The sequence below is a fragment of the Equus przewalskii genome, chromosome X, assembly GCF_037783145.1.
Source record: "Equus przewalskii isolate Varuska chromosome X, EquPr2, whole genome shotgun sequence".
In the NCBI taxonomy this organism is placed as follows: Eukaryota; Metazoa; Chordata; class Mammalia; order Perissodactyla; family Equidae; genus Equus; species Equus przewalskii.
Window position 1 is genome coordinate 122092297 of NC_091863.1, and position 20456 is coordinate 122112752.

General features: G+C 46.8%; 2 protein-coding genes across 23 annotated transcripts in view; one reads left to right on the plus strand and one right to left on the minus strand.

Annotated features, from left to right (window-relative positions):
* Positions 1 to 294: 294 nt before the first annotated feature.
* On the minus strand, positions 295 to 4712 carry CETN2 (centrin 2). Its single transcript, XM_008511968.2, has 5 exons — positions 4343 to 4712; positions 3237 to 3395; positions 2784 to 2912; positions 1289 to 1426; positions 295 to 840 (listed from the first exon to the last, which is right to left on the minus strand). Exons 1-5 carry the CDS (start codon positions 4439 to 4441, stop codon positions 751 to 753), a joined length of 615 nt encoding a protein of 204 aa, XP_008510190.1. The 5' UTR covers positions 4442 to 4712; the 3' UTR covers positions 295 to 750.
* Positions 4433 to 20456, plus strand: part of NSDHL (NAD(P) dependent 3-beta-hydroxysteroid dehydrogenase NSDHL) — a 30786-nt gene continuing 14762 nt past the window's right edge. The window contains exons 1-4 of one of the 22 annotated variants that reach the window (XM_070604462.1): positions 4433 to 4722; positions 8167 to 8224; positions 12590 to 12737; positions 16908 to 17066. In XM_070604462.1, the coding sequence (XP_070460563.1) occupies positions 12630 to 12737; positions 16908 to 17066 (267 nt within the window). In that variant the 5' untranslated portion in view covers positions 4433 to 4722; positions 8167 to 8224; positions 12590 to 12629. Of the gene's footprint in view, positions 5096 to 7847; positions 8225 to 10776; positions 10950 to 12589; positions 12738 to 16907; positions 17067 to 20456 lie in introns of all 22 variants that reach the window. The other 21 variants (XM_070604476.1, XM_070604471.1, XM_070604472.1 and 18 more) reach the window with 21 other exon arrangements.

Below are 20456 nucleotides of genomic sequence, written 5' to 3' on the forward strand. Positions count from 1 at the left end.
CTTATACTTTGCCAAAACTATTTTAGAGCATCACTTAGGCTTTGGCAAAATAGAAAGTCTACTAGTTTTACACATCAATGGGTTCCCAGGGCAAGTAATAATTCATGCCAGTAGCAAAGGATTATTTTGTTTTCTGTCCACAGGCTGGTAAGGAGTCTGGGATCTACCAGGCTGCCTTCCACAGAATGGTTTAGGAGACGAACTCACAGTGAAGGCTAAAGAACTCATCCTTAGAGAACAAAAGCTCAAAATAAGAAAGGCTTTAAGACAAAAAAAATATCACAGACATCCAAATGCAAGTGAGAGAGCTCACTGGGTTTTATAAAAGAGAAAGCTGTGCTCAGGTGACAATTAAAACCAGAACCATTGAAGAGATGCCCCTTGCTTGTGATAACACCGGGTACAACATTTGCTTGTCTAAGAAGTCATTCTGTGGTGGTATAAATGTGGGAACGCGTGACAAGAGTGAAGCGATACAAGGCAGAATGGCAGGTTGGTAAAAGCTTCTCTCCACTCTAACGTGCTCTTGCTCTGCTTTGGGGAATTAAAGTAAGCAGCAGGTCACCTTACAAAGAACTTTAATGTCAAAGAACACTTTTAAGAGTCTAAGATTCAAGGTTATTAACTAAAGTTATACAGGGAGGTCAGCGTGGGGGAAAAAGAGTTTGTGTTCTCAAAGACCAGGTTTCACACAATAGCAGGCACTAAATCTAGATACGTCTGCTTGCAGTAGAAAAGAAGAGACTGATCTTAATAAAGGCTGGTCTTTTTCATGATGCGCAGGAACTCTTGCTCATTGACTTCTCCATCTCCATCTCGATCAGCTTCATCAATCATTTCCTGCGTGACAGTAAGGATTCTGGTTAGATTAATTCATAAATGAAACTAAAATGTGACGAAGCAACAGGCTTTTATAATGCTACATCAATAGACAGTTTGAGCCCACCCAATGCAAATGCACTTTTTATAATAGCTTGCTTCCTGAAAAGTTATCTGAAAAGCAAGTCATATATCGTCACACATATCACCTAGAAGGAATCTTGAAGATCATCTTGACCAGGGGATCCCTAAAACCTAAAACAGTAAAATTGTATACATGTGTATCTTTCTGGGGGCAGGATCCATAGGTTTGTCACACTAACAAAAGAGAAATTAAGTGGTCAGCAGAGGAACAAGAGAACACTAGTTTTCCTTCAAAGCTGTGCTCACATCAGAGAAAATGTAACTCCGAACAGTAAAACAGGACTCCAAGCAGGAATTCTGAGTTCCAGTCTGACGCATTACAAACCTGCAGCTCCTCATCAGTGAGGTTCTCACCCAACTCCTTGGCCACGCGTTTGAGATTTTTGAACGATATCGTCCCAGTTTCATCATCATCAAAGAGCTTGAAAGCTTTCAGGATTTCTTCTTTGGTATCTTTCTCCGACTGAACAAGTAGAACATAAAACACATGAGTAGGGAAACACTGCTATTCCTCTGCCCTGCCCCTACAGCACCACATGGTCCTGGTGATGGCCTTCATGAGGTCACAGGAGATCAAACATCATCCAGCATAGAAAAAGAGGACAAACTAATGAAATTGTTATAAACACAGAGGCTAAAAAGGAAATATAAAGGATTGGACTTAAAACATTCTTTCTGTACAAACCAAAGAGAAATTGGCTTTGTTTTTAAAATATAGGGGCAGAGGATGGAATTAAAATTAGGGGAAATATGCTGCTTAAGCTGGTAGAAGAAGGATCTTCTTGGTGGGGGATGGGCAGGGAGGAAAGAGAGGGCTATTTTACTGTTACGAGATCACAGAAAGTGACTGTGATCTCAAGTGCTCCAACAGGGGAACAGAGCACAATCTCCAAGAGCTCAAACTCCCAATATTCCTGAAAGGTGGGTAAAGATAGAGAGAAGCCCTCAGAGGGGCAATTTGGGAACCAACCTTGAATATGGGACAGCTTTACTACATGGTCACAGAACGTTGAGCTTCCTGAGCTCTTAAATTACTTCACAAAGAAAAATATAGGTATAATTAGATGATTTCAAAGCAACAGAATTATTAGGCTAGGAACTGACCTGTGCCCCAGGAAACACGCCTGAGACACTGAGGGAGTTACTTTTCCACAGAGCAGTAGAGCGTGCATGAGCCACACGGAAGAGGAGCCAAGAGACCAAGGAAAGAGCAGTGGCCCAACAGGAACATACTCAGGGGAGTGAGGTGGACTGCTGGGGTGACATCTTATAGTCTCTCTTGACCCTTCCGACCCTTTCAAAGGGCGACACCTGAGAGACTAGAGAATGGGTGAATTCAGCCTCGGAAAGGCTGAAAGGCCGAATCCCCAGCGCAGCGAAGAGTGAAAGCGTAGCTGCTGAAGTTAACTGGCCCTCAGGCTAGGGCTGCCCAGAAGGAATGGAAGAGAAAAGAATTTCAAACTTTAAGGTATAAGGAGTTCGTCTTGTCAAAATGCAAGACGCTGTAATATATTGTTGGTGTTCACATGCTTTACTGATTGTGGTTATCACACTGACAAATCAGCTGGAGAAAGATAATAGCAAAAAGTGACAGCAGTAGTACCGTTACTACTTTACAGAGGGTAAAATGACTCTTCTTGTGACTTTGTGGCAAAGAAAGCTAAGGAGAATCTAAGCATCCTGATCTCAGTCATAGATACTATCCTTTATCTGTTGAACTCTCCAGTTTGTATTAAATTTTCCTCAATGAAGACATTTACATGATTCAAATGTATCCACCATGAGGGTGGAAAATATGCTGATTATCTTAGCTAACTTACCATTTTCTGAGTCATGACTGTCAAAAAGTCACTAAAGTTCATTTTTCCTGTCCCTTCCTTATCAATTTCGCTGATCATTTTCTTGATCTCTTCTTTCTTTGGTTCAAAGCCTAGTGCCCTCATTGCCACCTACAAGGAAAAGAGGATCATCTTAATATGTACCTCTAAACCTACCAGGAGCAAAAATGACAGCGTTGAGAGCATTAAGCCAGGATCAGACACAGTCATGTTAAAATGATTAGAAAACACTATAACATTTAGTAAATCGATATTTACGTTCAACTTTCTTTAATAACACGAGGTAAGTAAAAACGGGAAAACAGAGCACAGTGCATCCTCTCTTGTTATTTTTCACAGGGAGAAGAGGGCAAAAGGGGTAGAGCAGTGACAGAGAAAGAAGAGAAAGAGGCAGAGGAAAGGCAAGGCAGCGGAGCAGGAATGCATGGTGCTTACCTTAAGTTCCTTAACGTCTATAGTCCCAGTTCCATCAGCGTCGAAGAGATCAAAAGCTTCCCGGATTTCCTGTTGCTGCTCTTCAGTAAGCTCCGGCTTAGGACTCATCCTTTTTCGCTGGGAAGTTGATGCCATGTTCGCCTTCTTAAAGTTAGAGGCCTTTAGACGTTTTACAAACACATAAGCACAATATTATGCAATACAGTTCATGCTTTACATAAAAGTTACAGACAACCATATCTATTTTAAAAATTGTCTACACCAACCAATTCCAAAGCTTTGCTTAACAGGAAAGACAATAGGGTTTCCTGGAAAGAACAATGAATCTTTCCATGCACCTCTATCACTCTCTCTTCTTTACTATGGTCTCTAAGAATTGTTCTTTTGGACATCTCTTGTTGAAAATCATCCCCAAAGAGAGCTAGCCAAGGAGTTGACTGGGGATAACTGTACAGATAATCAGCCCTGCCTGAATTTGGGAATCCTAATTCTAGAAATGTCCTTACAACAACCACTCGTGGTACTCCACTTCCCTCTAAGTACACCGACTTTCTGATTACTTCTAGATTTCGCCAACTATTACTAGGTTAAGATGTACAGTCTGTCAATGTCGAATAATAAAACTCAATCCACTCGGCCCATTTGTCCCTTCTCCAAGAAGCTCAAAGCGTCCCCTGAATGTCCCTATATTTACATTCTAAAATGCACGTTAACAATCAAACATAATAAACCTCCCCCCAGGTCTGTGCGGAAACTTTGGTAGAGTGAGGCGGCCAGGAGGCCAGGGTCTGAGAAGGGTTGGGACCTGCGGGGAATCCGAGTCTTCTTTGCCCAAAGACGGTCACCGAGGGGGCCGGGGAAGGCCAAGGAACCCAAGGGGCGGGTGGAGGCCAGGTGTGGGTGAAGGCGAGGCAGCAGCGAATCAGAGGCCCAGCAGGGCGCCCGGCGTCTCTACCCTACCCTTCCGGGAACGAACTCGGAGGAAGGAGGGGCGCGCCAAAGCTGAGAAGGGCGCAGGAGAGACGGCGGGGCCGGACCGAGGCCCGGAAAGGGCTCAGCCTCTGCTCGCGGGGCGCCCAGGGCGCGACAGGGCGTCTAGCACTCACCATCGCTGACGGACTCCGCCGCCCGTTGTTACGGCAACCGACGTACACACCGACTCCGCGCCGTTCCCACTGACCCGCGCGCGCGGCCCCGCTCCCCATTGGTGCAGGGCTGGAGTGGGTGGGGCTAACCCAACAAAGGCCAGGCCCAGGTCATGGGGCGGTGCGCTCGCGGCCGAGACCTGGCCTCATTGGGCAGTATCACGCAGTGAGCGCCGATTGGCTGAGCCAGCGGCAAGCCTAGCCAATCCCCTTGGTGGAGGAGGCTCGGCTGATCCTCGGCTCACGCGGGGAGGGAGGAAAGGTCGGCCGCTGGCGGCTGGAGCTCCGTGGGTGCGGTCTTCGGGCGCGCGGAGGCCGGCCAGGAGCGTGTCTACGGACGGGTAAGGGTCGCGACATTGCCCTTGGAGCCCGCCTTGAGTCGGCGACAGGCGGGAGGGCCAGGGGTTGGGTGGGACCATCCGGGTCGGGTGCTCTCTGGTCTGGCCTAAGACTGAATTAGGATCAGAGGGGCCAGAGAAGACCGTGACCTTGCGTGGTGTAGCGGAGACTGTACTGACGGAGCACCTGAGACCCAGAGAAGGGAAGGGACATGCCGAGCATTGTCGCAGAGGTTTGGACGGCTGGGACTTAGAAGCTGAATCCAGCTGAGGATCTTTCTTTGAGGGTTTCCCTTCGAGAGCAACCCCCTCCTGCAGACCAGGTTCCAAGAGAGGGTCACTTTAGTTCTCACCTGGCTAAAAGCAGCCCAGGAAGGTGAGCTGGGGGCCTGGGAACGGACTTTGAAAGGAGTGAAGGAGATATGAGCGAGCACGAGGGGAAGAAGTCATCAAGATATACTCTTTTTCACACCCAAACACTCAAGGAGGGTAGGGAGGAGCGTTCCAGGTCGAGACACCTTCATGAGCAAAGTCACAGAGGGGTTTTGGAAGTGTGAGGCGTGCTTGGAGAATTACAAGGGGGCGTGTGCAGGGGTATGGCTGAAACGAAGCTGCAGCAGTGGAGCCGCCCTCCTCAGCGAGCCCAGTGTAAGAGTGCTCCGTGGCCCTTAGCCCTTACCTGGTTCTCCTCTGGGCACTGGGGCAGCATTTAGGGAGGCAGGGGACAGAGCTTAAGTTTCTCAGGCCAAGAAAGGCCTGAGGTTTATTAGCATTCGTTAAAGGAAAGTGTTCACCGACCTTCTGCCCTTTGCACTCTTCCTCTTTGAGCATGAACCAGGTCCAAAACCTTTTCGTCATATTTGACTCTTTCTTTTCCTGTCCCCTCCCCATTAACCAGCCTCCAAGTTTTATCTGTTCTCCCCCTCAAATGCCATTTCTTTTCTCTTTTTCACCTCTGCTGCTCCTCTTCTAATTCAGGCCTTCAGCAGCAGCCTCTCAACTAGTACAAGCCAGAGTTCTCACCTCAAGGCCTAGCCTGACTGCCCGGCCCCTCCTCTGGCCTGCGCTGGCCGCCCCAGGACACTAGCTTCCTTGCTGGGCCTCAAATGCACAGTCTCCTGCCTTAGAACTTCTGCTCCAACTGTTCCTTCTGCCTGCGGGTCCACTTCTTTCCCTCCTCCAGGTCTTCGCTCCGGTACCGTCTTGGCAGTGAGCCACCCTAAGCACCCTGTTTAGCACTGCAGTCCCCGGCACCCCCAAACCCTGCACCTTGCTCTACTTTTTTCCCATAGTAAGTATCACTTTCTAACCTTCTGCATATTTCACTTCTTTATTTTGTTCTTTATTGCCCATCTACTGGAAGGTGAGATCCATAAGGGCAGGCAGCTCTGTTTTGCTCACTGCTGGTGCTCCAGTCTCTGGAGCAGGGTGGGGCACACAGCGGGTGCTCAGTAAATCTCGGCTGGGCAACTGGTGAGTAGGCCCCCCATTTCCTGCTTCGCACCTATCTAGTCCACCCTGCTCTGCCAGGGGAGTCTTCCCAGTGAACAGCTATGCTTAGGTCACCCGCATGCTCTGAAACCTTCAGAGGCTTCCCATGACTACAGAATAAAGTCCACACTCAGCCTGGCATTTGAGTCTCCTGCCCAGTTTTGCCCTGCTAGTCCCTCTAACTTCATGTCCCTTCACACCCTACTTCCCAGTCAGTCTGCAGGGTGGCAGCCTGCCAGAATAGAAGGAACAGCCACAAGTTCTGCCCTGTCCATGTACCAGCCGTGTGACTTTGGGCCCCACAGTGTCACTTGATCTCCCTGGGCCTCAGTTTCTCATCTGTTGAATGAGACTCGTACTGTCTGCCTAACTGGACACTTTTGGATCTTAATGGTATAATATACTCATATGTAAAAGCGCCTGACATTTAGCAGGTTTTCAGGCAATATTAGTTCTTTGTTCTGATTTGCTCTTGTCATTCCCGTTTCGTGGTGTGCCTCGAGCCTTAGATTTGCCTAAAATTCCTTTTCCACACTGCAGCCAGAGTGATCTTTCTTATCTTAACACTAACCTCTGTTTACAACTTCCAGGGCCTCCCTCATCTCCAATTAGGGTAACTCCTTAGCCTGACACACAGCCCCTGCGTGTTCTCAACTTTGCTCCCAACCTTGCTTCACACTCGCTGTGACGCAACTTGTCACAGTTGCCAGAACATGCTGGCTCTGTGCCATCACCACGTCCTTCCCACCCCTGGCCATGGGATGTCTTTCAGGACACCGACACCCACCCCCTGTGTTTGACTCACTCCTCTGTGGTCTTGAGAACTTGGCTTAGGGATCGCCTGCTCGGGCCAGGCAACCTGCTCTGCATTTAACCTCATCAGAGCTTAAAGGCACTTCTGCAGTTCACTGCTAAGTCTGTCTCCCACACCAGATGGTGGGCTCCCTGAAGGTCAGCGCTGTGTCTTATGCAGGTTCTGCTTGGCAGTGGCCAACATTCGGTGACTTGTGAATGAGGGAATGCAGGAATGAGTGAGCTGACCCCCAGGTGCTCTTGTATAAGTTGCAGCTCCCCTTTTACCCATGGGGCTTGCCTGAGCTCCACAGCAGCTCTGAGGTCAGGAGGAAGGATTGCCACCCCACAGATGAGGTCTCTTAGGCCAGCCGCAGTAGCACAGTTGAACCTGTACTCCATTCCAGGCTCTTTGCTGGCCCTCCAGTGGTTCACAGCCTACTGGGCCAAGACAGACGTGGAAGAAAAAGTATAAACCAGCATGCTGAATGTCAGAATGGGAGCATAAATGAGTGCTAAGGAGGCAGCTAACCTTGCCTGGGGCAGGGGGAGGAGGTCTCACAGAGATGACAGTTGAGCTAGGCCTTGAAGGATGAAGAGGAACTCACCATGGAGAGGAGGGGAAGATATTCCAGGCAGAGGGAACAGCATTAGCTACAGCTTGCAGGATGCTGATGGGTTTCTCAGTGGCCACCACAAATTCAAAGCCAAGGCCTTTCTGTGTCCTAAAAGTAAACAGACAAGCAGAGAGGCCCCGCAGGTCTGTGAAAGGACAAGGTTGAGCTGATTGAGTCCTTGGGGAAGTGCATTTTGCCTTGAGTCATCTTTAATTTTTTCTTGTACAGACAGGTGGTATCTGTCCACTGACTAAAGTGGTGAGCTTGCAGTAGCCACATTTTAGCTTCCCGCACTGACTCCGTGGAAGGCAGCAGGCAGGGCCCTGACTACCCCAACACACTCCTCTGAATTGCTCTGCATTTCCCCTTTACAAAGAGGCTGCTCTCCCACGTTTTCGAAGAACGGGACACTCGTCTCTCTCCATCTGGTTTGAAATGGACAGACTATCTGTCCCTTTTGTCTCCCGGACTCAGTGGTTGGGAACTTTCCCCAGCAGGAAGGAGGAGATTGGGCTCACTCACTTCTCTCTTCATCAAATCCTATCAGCAGCCCTCCTCCCCTTGCTCAGAAGTTGAACGAGGCACTTGGATTTCACCAGTAGAAGGTAGGTCTCTTTTCCTAGGTTGTTTTTAGCCTAAGACTTTGTCCCAATGTGTATAGAGGGCATACATACTGATTTCACGTGGATTCAAAGACCTACCATTTTAAAGGAAAAAGACTTGAGGCTTCTGATGTGTGAACCTTAATGATCCCAGCCCCTAGAACATTGCTCTTTGGGGTCTTATTTTCCCATTCAGAGCTACGTGTGTATGTGTGGAAAAATAAACAGAACTGAAAATTGACCATCTGAACCATTTTTAGGTATACAGTTCAGGGACATCAAGTGCATTCACCTTGCTGCACAGCCATCCCCACCATCCAGAACTTGTTCATCTTCCTGAGCTGAAACTCTGTCCCCATGAAACCCTGCCCCCCCCCCGCAGCCACCATCCTCCTTTCTGTCTCTGTGAAGTTGAAGTTGACTGCTCTCGCGACCTCATATGGGTGGAATCATACGGTATCTGTCCTTTTGTGGCTGGCTTCTTCCACTTAGCATAATGTCCCCAAGGTTCTTATTTCATTTAGCATAATGTCCTCAAGGTTCATCCTTGTAGCATGCGTCAGAATTTCTCCTGTTTTAATTTTTATTTTGTTTTAGTTTATCGTGGTGAGAACAGTTATAATGAGATCTACTCTCGTAACAAATGTTGAAGTACAATAGGTTATTGTTGACTCTGGGAGCAGCGTTGTACAGCAGATCTCTAGAGCTTATCTTGCTTAACTGAAACTGTGTGCCCCTTGATTAGCAACTCCCCACTTCCCCCTCCCCAAGCCCCTGGCCACCACCATTGTACATTCTTGTACAGACAGGTGGTATCTGTCCACAGACTAAAGTGATGAGCTTGCAGTAGCCACATTTTAGCTTCCCGCACTGACTCCGTGGAAGGCAGCAGGCAGGGCCCTGACTACCCCAACACACTCCTCTGAATTGCTCTGCATTTCCCCTTTACAAAGAGGCTGCTCTCCCACGTTTTCGAAGAACGGGACACTCGTCTCTCTCCATCTGGTTTGAAATGGACAGACACTCTTTGATTCTATGAATTTGACTATTTTCAATACTTCATATAAAGTGGAATCGTGCAGTATTTGTCTTTGCATGACTGGCTTCTTCCACTTAGCATAATGTCCTCAGGGTTCACCCATGTTGTAGTATATTGCAGAATTCCCCTCTTTTTTGAGGCTGAATAGTATTCCATTGTATCTAGATACTACATTTACTTTTTTTGTTTACTTTTTATTATTTTATTGGGGTCACATTGGTTTATAACATTATGTAAATTTCAGGTGTACATCATTATATTTCAGCTTCTCTATAGACTGCATTGTGTTCACCACCAAAAGTCCAGTTTCCGTTTGTCTCTGTACATATGTGCCCCTTTACCCCTTTCATCCTTCCCCGACCCCCTCCCCCTCTGGTAACCAGCAATCTGTTCTCCATATCTCTGTGTGTGTTTATCCTCCACATATGAGTGAGCACATACAGTATTGGCTTTCTCCATCTGACTTATTTCACTTAGCATAATACCCTCAAGGTCCATCTATGTTGTCACAAGTTGCATGATTTCGTCTTTTTTATGGCTAGGTAGTATTTCATTATATATATATATATACACACCACATCTTCTTTATCCATTTATCTGTCGATAGATACTTGGGTTGCTTCCACTTTTTGGCTACTGTGAATAATGCTGCTGTGAACATGGGTGTACAAATATCTGTTCAAATCTCTGCTTTGAATTTTTGGTGGTATTGTTTGGGGGAATTGTTTGATCCTATGATAATTCTATATTTAAATTTTCGAGAGGCCACCATTCTGTTTCCCACAGCGGCTGCACCATTTTAAATTCCCACCAGCAGTACACAAGGGTTCCAGTTGCTCCACATCCTTGTCAACGCTTGTTATTTTCTGTTTTCTGGGTTTTTTTGATAATAGGCATCCTAATGGGTATGAAGTGATATCTTATTGTGGTTTTGATTTGCATTTCCCTAATGGGTAGTGATCTTTTCCTGTGCTCATTGACCATGTGTAAAGTACATCTTTTTTGGAGAAATGTCTATTGAGTCAGGGCTCTTCTTGATGTTCGTTTTACCCCTGTCATGTAGTACATGGGGGATTTCGGTTGGGGGTGCCAGTGGGATCTGACTCATTCCCTAGAGATGGCTAAAGTATCACTAAAGTTCTTATCTAGATCATAGTATTTACAAACTTTAGTATAACGTGTGTATAACTTGAGATAAAGCAGATTTGATTTTCTTCTTAGAAGAGGCTGCTTAGCTGAGGATTGCCTGAGCATTGAATGGTATGGATCCACGGGGGCAGGATGGGTTTCCCCTTTCACCTCCTGGATCCTTCCCTAGAGACTGGGGGGTAGGGGCCTGGAGCAGGCTTTAAGGCTTCTTCCTTTTCTACTAGTACAGGGTGCCTATGGAAGTGGCAGCTGTACTATTTGGAGTTCAGGAGTGCAAAGAATACTTGTGTTGATTTCCCATATAGCCGCTGTAACAAATGACCACAAACTCGGTGGCTAAAAACAACACAAATTTATCCTCTCACAGTTCTGGAGACCAGAAGTCTGAAGTCAAGGTGTCCTTGGCTTGTGGTTGCATCACTCCAAATGCTGTCTGCCCTCTCGTTTCGTCATGATTCCCTGAGTATCTGGGGAAATTGAGAAGCCAGCAGTGGGTATTCATGAGTGTGGCCCTCAGTGAGGCTCCTGCATCGGAGACAGGTGTGTGTGTGTATGTGTGTGTGTATGTGGCACAGAGCAGAAGGGAGTCTGCCTGGGCATGTGCAGGCAGCATATACTCAGGAGGCCAGTGGGTATGTGGGTGCCCACTTTGTGCCAGGCACCACACTTCATGCCAAGAAACAGTGGTGAGCAAGGCAGACGGAACTCCTATCACACACTGTGTGCTGAGCCTTGGTGCAAGTGCCCAAGTTCTCCTCCCCGAGCTGGTACACGCTGAGCCCAATGAGTCAGAGCTCACCAGCCACCTCTGTTTAGGGTGAACAGATGACAGGGCCGCTGCCAACATAGAGAGGATTATGGGATAGAGAGAGAGGGACGGGATAGGCATAGAACTACAAGTCAACTTTACTTATTCGTTATATGCATTCGGAAAAGGTCCATGAAAAGAAGTTCTGAAATATATTTCCTGATAGCTTCCATTATGATTTCAGAAATAAGCTTCCCCAAAATTACCCCATCAGACATTGAGGATGTCTTTTTCAAGGCCATTTCAGCTACCCACAAAATTGGTTCCTACAAGGACACGTGACTCTGTGTGTGTCTGTGTGTGTGTGTGTAACTCAAGGTGTGGAATTGGATTGGAGTTATCTCAGTGTTAGAAACCCCAGTGCTACCTGCCTGCCACCTCCTCACTGAAGAGTGTTGTCTGAATCTAGGCTTTTGCAAGCAGTTACACTGTTTTCTTTGCCGTGGATTTCACTGTCTCCAGATGTCAGGGGATCCTTGACTTAAGTAAATTGAGCACTACCAAGAAAACAGGTGGAAGACCAAATACATCGTAACCCAAAATTGAATGGCTTCTCTTTGTTTGCAGTTCAGTATCATGGCTGAATGAAGAGAGCATTGCATCCTAAGGGCTGTCACTAAAACTTCTCTTTAAACTACTTTTCTGTTTGGTGTCGTAGGACTTTGTCAGCTGGTGTGCTTCGTGACTGTCTCCTGGTTGTGAACCGCTCAGTCCCCACCACACTCTGACCACTTCCCGAGGGTTTCTGATGACCCCAGACATTCAGAATTCTTCCGCCCGTGGTCAGGGTGGCTTTAATTTTACCGAGGAGAGCTCTGTCTCCTCTTACACTCCCCCCTCCCCGCCAGCATCCTGTGCCCTGTCACAAGAAGATGAGCACTGAGTCCATTTTACTGATGGGGAAATTGAGCTGCAGCAGAGAGACAGACTTGATCAGATTTACACAGTTTGTGATAGGGCTAGGGCTGGAACTCAGGACCCCCTAGGTCTGTGCCTTTTCCCTCTGCGCTGCCACAGTCTAATGATCAACACAAGAGAAACAGAATAATCGAAGCATGTGAGTGCCGTGGGAAAAACTGCAGTGCCAGAGGTGTTCTTTTTGTTGTAACTGATGAATGAGGTTATTTAACTGGCTCTCCATTCCGCCTCTAATGCAAGTATATGGTGAGCTATGGGCCCGGTTATGCCCTTCTCTGAGGGAGTAGCCTGCACCACAAGAACGCTAGCTGAGTGCTTCGTCTAAGCCACAGACAGAGTTCAGCTGGTTGTGAAAATTCAGTGGGGAGGGGGCATCCACACAAAATGCTAACAGCTAAAAGATGTTTTGATTTATACAACATAAGTATCTGTCTCTAAATCTGTCTTTAAAAAGAGAAAAGTAGACCACAAACGGGACCATATTTGGAGCTAAAATGGAACAAGCAGCTGATGAGCCAATGAACAACCCGATCACACAGACACATCTGACAGAAAACATTCCAAAAGTGAGTACTGACACCGAAAAGGTCAGCCAAAACCAGGTAAGGGGAAAGTCGAGCACATGCATACTAGTAAGCCATTGATACTTAGCTGTGGGTTAAAAATTGTATTTGGTACATTTATTAATCAATGTCAAATACTGTTTTTTCTATATCAGATATATATCTTTATTTAAGGTATCAGTTACTTATTGCTGTGTAACAGACAGTGTCAGGATGTAGTGATTTAAAACAATGCTCATTTCTTTGTTCACAGTTCTGCAGTTTGGGCTGGGCCTTGGCTGGTCCCCCCGGGCTCATTCAGGCAGCTGCAGTCATGGGAACTCCCTGAGGTGTATGTGCTGGGTGGCCTGACTCACTCACCTGCTGTAACTGCTGGTTGGCAGCTCAGTGCCTCAGTTTGCCTTCACGTGGCCTCCAGTAGGCTAGACCAAGCTTGAAGGCAGAATGGCAAAAGCCTTCCCCAGGGGCATCAAGGGCAGTAACAAGGCCTCCTAAGGTCTACCATTGCAAGTGTCAGAAGGGACTTTAAGGAATTGTCAGGTCTCCTGGAGATTCTTCACATAGATCTGCAAAGGTTTGGTTCAATTCACTTTTTTTTTTTTGCTGGGAAAGATTCGCCCTGAGCTAACGTCTGTTGCCAATCGTCCTCTTTTTCTCCCCTCCCCAAAGCCCCAGTATGTAGTTGTATATTATAGCTGTAAGTCCTTCTAGTTCTGTGACCTACCGCCACCACATGTCTACTGACAGACAAGTGGTGTGGTTCTGCACCTGGGAACTGAAATCGAACTGCCAAAGCAGAGTGCACCAAATTTTAACCACTAGGCCATCAGGGCTGGCTCTGATTCACTTTTTTTTTTTTTTTTTTTTTTGGTAATGAAGATTCTCCCTGAGCTAACATCCATTGCCAATCCTCCCTTTTTTTTTCTTTTTGCTTGGGGAAGATTAGCCCTGAGCTAACATCTGTGCCAGCCTTCCTCTATTTTTCGTATGTGGGATGCTCCACAGCGTGGCTCATGAGTGGAGTAGGTCCATGCCCAGGATCTGAACCCTTGCCCTCAAAGTGGAGCATGTGGAACTTTAACCACTTGGCCATGAGGCTGCCCCCTGATTCACTTAGTAAATGCTAATTCTCCAGAAATTTAATCATGCCAAGATAAAATGTATTTATATCAAAACCTACAGGAGGTTCCTGTGGGCCACTAGGTCACCGTGGTTTCGGTGGAGAGTAAAGCATCCTCTGTGCCTCTGTGGGTGAGGGTTCATCTGAGATTCTAGTGTTCAGACAAACTAGGAGAGCCCCTTGTCATCTGTAGTTCCTTATTCATATAAATTAGGATTTTACTGATACTTAGCAACCAAAAAAAAGCTAAATTCCAGTGGTTGTATCAATAGTGGTTCTTTCTCATTGATTGACTTTATAGGAAGTAAAAGTTATAAATTTAAACTACTAAAATAAAAAGAGTGCTTGCATCTTAACTTATATATACATTCTGTGTAAGACTTCTCTGAAAAAGGACCCCACTGCTAAAGACAGAAGAAAACGGGAAAGGTTGGAAGAACCTCAGTGGCCTAGACCAATTTCTTATCTCAAGATCATATTACAATTAAAATAGTCTGTCTAGATGGCTTTCTTTCCTATTCTTAAAACTCTCTCCAGGATGTTGATCTTTTATAGCTCCCCTCAGTAACCCATCCTTAAATCTCATTCCCTGTTCCCAGTCTGGAGTTTCATTCTTACTTGTCGGCATGTGTTCCTTCTTGTCCACTGTGCCCACTTCCCCTGCATCATCCTTAATGGCCATGAAAAGTAAGTGGTTATTTCCCATGATCTCCTCTAACTGCATAGCATTATGGGTGTGATTCAAGACATTGTCCCATCACACATCTAACTTCTCTGGAGCAAATGATGATTCCATTCTCATCGTTACAAAACTCTCTGCGGAATAGCCATCGGCCCACTCATTCCAAGAAATATTGGTGCAACATTTCAAAATAAGAAAATAATCCACATCACTCTGTCAGAGAGAATACAGATTGCTCACATTTAAAATCATGAAATGAAATTGCACTGGACATAATAGCAAGGTTATTTGATTTTTCTAAAAATTAGACTCTGCCTTTTGAAACAGCTGTAACTAGAGGTGCCAGATAATATAAACAAGAGAATCTGAAATCCTTTGGGATGCTATCAAAACATGTCTAATTCCGACCCTCTCTGGGCTCAGGCAAACTTTTAGTAAGCCAAGACAAATCAGGTTGCAGAGCAGGGAAGCTTGGAGTTATTCTCAAAAACCGCATGCGGGGCTGGCCCATTGGCATAGTGGTTAAGTTTGCGCACTCCACTTTGGTGGCCTGGGGTTCATGGGTTCAGATCCCAAGCGTGGACCTACATACCGCTCATCAAGCCATGCTGTGGCGGTGTCCCACATACGAAATAGAGGAGGATTGGCACAGATGTTAGCTCAGACAATCTTCCTCACCAAAAAAAAAAAACAAACACAACACATATGCCTGGACCACTGACTTGGGACAAGGGCAGGAGGGGGGATTGCTGAGAAGGGGATCAAATGGGATTTGGGCATTTTAAGTTGTCTGGGTCCTGGGGAAATCTTAGGAGTTTCAGTCAAGGTGTGAATGATTTAGCTTGGTCTGATGATGTGTATGTGGGAACAAGCAAAACAAAGCGTGGACGAGAAGGGATTGAGAAGATCATTTGAGGGGGTAGAATAGTGAAGCCAGTTAGTTCAGTAGCTTACACATGCCTGAACAAATGATGCTACAGCTGCAGTCCCAGACTCCAGTAAAAATGCCTTTCCAGGTGGGACACCAGGTTGGGAAGGGCAGATCTGTAGAAGGGGCCCTGGCACCCCTTGGGTCTCCTGTGTATCTTAATTGTAGAGGTATTTAAGGAATAAGTAGGGGATTGGTTGGTTGGGTTTTTTGTTTTTGTTTTTGTTTTTTTTTTTAAAGATTTTATTTTTTTCCTTTTTCTCCCCAAAGCCCCCAGGTACATAGTTGCATATTCTTAGTTGTGAGTCCTTCTAGTTGTGGCATGTGGGACGCTGCCTCAGCGTGGTCTGATGAGCAGTGCCATGTCCGCGCCCAGGATTCAAACTGACGAAACACTGGGCCGCCTGCAGCGGAGCACGCGAACTTAACCACTCGGCCACGGGGCCAGCCCCAGTTGGTTGGGTTTTTAATCAGGAACAGAATTTCTTTAACATCTTTAGTTTCTGCTCCCCAACTTTGGTTTATTATTCATGAGCTTAGGAAAAATGGGGGTTTGTCATCTTAAGGAAGCCCAGGTGTGGTTTTAGAAAGACCTCAGGGAGGAAGGATATCACAGGTCCTCTTTTAGGGCCTCTTGAAGCCAGCTTATTCAGCATGCAGCAGCCACAAGCTTGCATTGACTCCCTGGAGTCCGACTATTTAAGTGCCTGCGTGTGGTGCTCTGTCCTTCCATTAGCCCCAGTGACCAGAGTTGGAATTTAGCCAAGAAAGTATACATGTTACAGAGGCTGGAATGGAAATACCACAGCACTCCCCTGATTTGTCAACTTGCTCAGAGCTCGAAGTAGGGAAAGCAAAGCCCTGGGTCAGCTGTATAACAGCTCACCGGTCCTCACTGCAACCTCACCAGGAGACCCCATCAGATGGCAACATGGTCTTAGGTGAATATACTAAGGTGACAAGCCCAAAGCCACACAGTCCAGGCCTGTAGTGGTCGGGGAGGAAAAGGCACTGACTTTCTCCTGCGAGTGTGGAGACTGCTTGCTTCTTTCTGATGTTTTAAGTGCACACTGTCAGTTGAGTGAGTGGCGTGTTTTGTTTTGGTTTGGGAGCAAGAAGGTATCACTTTTGGGTCTTTTGTTTGTTTTTAGATGGTCCAGTTTTGATTGTAGGCAGTTTAATTTCTTTTAGAGATGTCTCCTTTTCCTTTCACTAAACACACAGCATGCATTGGGTCATTCGGTCCAGCCAAAGTCTATCTCAGTATCATTTGCTATCTCTCTTCCCTTCCTACGGATCCCAGGAGAGGAGGCAATAGGACACCAGAATTAGGTAAAGCTTCCAAGTTGGCTCAAGAAGAGTTTCAAATAGACAGAGATGGACCTGCCATTACTGTGGCTCATGACGTGTGAGTCCAGGCTTTTTATAGCTTCTACTTCTCACCACCCTCGTCACCCTGCCATCCCTCTCTTTCCACAGGCCAAGAAATGTACCGTGATCGGGGGTTCTGGGTTCCTAGGACAGCACATGGTGGAGCAGTTGCTTGCAAGAGGCTATGCTGTCAATGTATTCGATATGCGGCAAGGGTTCGACAATCCCCGGGTACAGTTCTTTCTGGGCGACCTCTGCAGCCAACAGGTAAAGACCACCCAGCCTTGCCAATTTCCCACAGGCCCCTGAAGGGAAACCACCAGCCTTCCCCTGCCCAGAGGCCAGCCAAATTGTTGTTTCAAAATTTTTTTTTTTACTTTGAAAACTTTTGAAGTTATAGGAAAGAACTTAACATACACCCACATTCTTACTCCTCAGAATAAATAACTGTCATCTCCGTCACTGCTACTCTACTCTGCTGTGCTAGTGTGAAAGCAGCCATGGTCAGTAGGTAAACGAATGGGCATGGCTGTACCAATACAACTTTATTTACAAACAAAGTTGTCCACCAGCTGTAGCGTGCCGACTGCTGCTCCAGAGTCTGTATCCAAAAGTGCAGTTGCTGGGTTTCACTTTTTGTAATTGAGATATAATTCACATTCCATAGGTTTCACGTTTTTTAAAGTGCACAATTCAGCAGTTGTTAGTACAGTCAAAAAGTTGTACACTGTCACTACTATCTAATTCCAGAACATTTTCATCACCCAAAAGGAAACCCCAGGCCCATTAGCAGTTGCTCTCCCTTTCTTCTCCTACCCTCCCAGCCCTTGGCAACCACTCACCTCCTCTCTCTGTGGATGTGCCTCTCCTGGACATTTTCTGTACGTGGAATCATACAATAGTTGTCCTTTTGTGACTGGTTTCTTTCACTTAACATAATGTTTTCAAGCTTTACTCATGTCATAAGGGTCTTAATATTTTGCATTTTATTAGATGTTGCCAAATTGCTTGACAAAGCTGCTATGTCAATTTTCCATTCACTCTGGCAGCAGGACAGGATCCCCATTGCTCCACGTCTTTGCTAACACTTGGTGTAGTCAGACTTTTTGGTGTTGCCATTCTGAAGGGTATGAAATGGTACCTGGGCGAGGCTTAGAGTCATGTGCCCTTGTCGATCCTCCTCTGTGAAATGCCTGCCGGTGACCTTTGCCCATTTGTCTCTGGGCCACCCTCTCCTTACAGATCTGTAACTCCTTTCTATTTGATATGCCAATCCCTTGCGTGTTGTACGTGTTGCAGGTGGCTTCCCTCAGCTTCTCCCTGGGCTCTTATTCTTGGCTTTGGTGTTACTTGCCGTAGATTTTTTTATTTGAATTTTAAAGATATGGCTTCCCTTGCATCCCTCTCAAAATCCAGGCTGTTTTCTCTCCACACCTCTGGGCCTGGAGATGTGGTGGAAGTCTTCCTTGTTCGTCTTTGCCACTTCCCTCTGCCCTAAGCTCCCCACAACTTTGAAGACGATACCAGCAGACTGTACGTACCTCAGTACCCTTCCTTGTGGCAGTCATCCACAGCCACCCACTCCCTTTCCCAGGTGACTTCATCTCATTTCTTAGTGATTTTAGCTCCTGCCTAAGGTCAGCCTGGTCATAATTGTTGGTGAGTTCAGTATTCACACAGATGACCCTACTGATACCCTCACCATGGCTTCCTCTCACCTACCCATCTTGGCCTCCACTTCTATTGTCATTCCCTAGACCTGGACCTTGTCATTACCTGCAAATGTGTCCTCTCCATGTTCTCATGTGCAAGCGCTCTGCTCTGAGCATCACTTCCTATCTTTCCAGTTCATGCCCTCTAAGATCTCCACACCCACATAGCCAGCCGTTCCCCACTACCCTCACCTCAGGCGTGTCCTCACTGCGTTGACTCCATGGCCTGCTTGTTCTCCTGCATAACCCTCAGCCCTCTTGGCCCTTTCTTCTCGTTGTATGTATCAGTCAGGATTCTCCAGAAGAACAACCAGTAGGGGTGTGTGGGGTGTGTGTGTGTGTACAGGGAGAGGAAGAGGGAGAGAAAGAGAGAGAATGAGATTTAATTCAAGGACTTGGCTCACGTGATTATGGGGCTGGCGAGTCTGAAATTTACAGGACGGACTGGAAACTCAGGCAGGAGCTGATGCTGCAGTCCTGAGGCAGAATTTCTTCTTACAGAAACCTCAGTTTTCGCTCTTAAGGTCTTCCAACTGATTGGATGTAGCCACCCAAATTATCCAGGATAATCTCCTTTACTTAAAGTCAAGTGATTGTAAATGTTAACCACAGCTGCAAAATGTCTTCAGAGCAACCCCTAGAGTGGCATCTGCTGGAATAACAGAATTGGAACCCAGCCAAGTAGACACATAAACCTCCCCATCGTGTTGTACTTCCTGGGTATAACCTCAGCCCTGGTTAGATCCAATTCTACCTCCTCCCTGGGCAGCTGAACAGGGCTGGAAGAGAAAATACGCACTCGTTGCCTCTTTCTTCGTGGCACGGCCTTCGAGTGGCCCCGTAGTGCCTCCCAGCCCTGTATCCACAGACCTATCTGGGTCCACGCCCTGCCGATGCCTTATCCCTGCAAATGCTCCAGGCACTAGCTAGAGCCCCTCCCTTCTTCCCTGTTCAACACTTCCAGTAGGGACTCTGACCCCTTCTCTTCCACATCAGCGGTTTATCCTTCTCTACCAGATCACAGCCATCGACACACAGATGTGTTGCAGTATCACCCATCTCAAGAAGCCAAAATGCCCTGATGCGAGATCCCACTCCAGCTGCTGCCCCACTTCTCTCTCCCCCTTATAGCAGAGATCAAAGAGCCATTTGTGCTCACCACCTCGGGTTGCTTCCTTCCATTGTCTCATAGAAACACTCCAGCTAGGTCTTCACCAAACAGCTCCTGTCACAGCCACCAGGGACAAAGGGGACCAGATCCAGTGGCCAAGCCTCAGTTCTCATCTGACTGGACCTTCAGCAGCGTCTTACAGTTTCTTCACTTGCCATCTAGGACACCCCACTGGCTTCATTTCTCCTGCCTCACCGATTGCCCCTTCTCAGTCTCCTAATCTCTATAATTTCTAAACTTGGCAGGATCCAGGGCTTCTTCTTGGATCTCTTTTCTTCTCCAAGCACACTCCTTGTCATGGTGAATCTACCCCGGCTCACAGATTAAATACAATTTAGGAGCTGACAAGCTCCCAGCTTGCAATCTCCAGCCCGTAGCTCTCCTGGCCCTGTATCTATCCAGCTGCCTGCTGGACGTCTCTATTTGGATACCTAATAGACATTTCAAACTTGCCACATCCAAAATTCAGCTCCTGGTTCCCTGCCCCCTAGCCTCTGACAGCAAACCTACTCCTACTAAAGTCTTCTCCATCTCCATAAATGGCCCACCCCATCTTTCTGATTACTTTGGCCTTAGATTCAACCTTGATTCTTTCCTCTCTCGTACCCTCCATCCCATCCATCAGCAAACTTGTTGACTTCACTCTCAGAATAGATCCCCAAACCAGCAACTTCTTACCCCTTCCATTGTTACCACCCTGGTTGAAGCAATCACCCTGTAACACGTAAATCAGATCACAGTGCTCCTCTGTTCAGAAGCCTCCAATGGTGTCTA

What these genes read in the sequence shown, in the direction of transcription:
- CETN2 (XM_008511968.2), bottom strand. Translation starts at nt 4,441, where the DNA reads ATGGGGAGCGGGGCCGCGCGCGCGGGTCAGTGGGAACGGCGCGGAGTC. An exon ending in CAGTCATGACTCAGAAAATG is followed by an intron (nt 1,427 to 2,783) that starts GTAAGTTAGCTA and finishes CTACTTGTTCAG; the next exon opens with TCGGAGAAAGATACCAAAGA. An exon ending in TCACTGATGAGGAGCTGCAG is followed by an intron (nt 841 to 1,288) that starts GTTTGTAATGCG and finishes ACTGTCACGCAG; the next exon opens with GAAATGATTGATGAAGCTGA.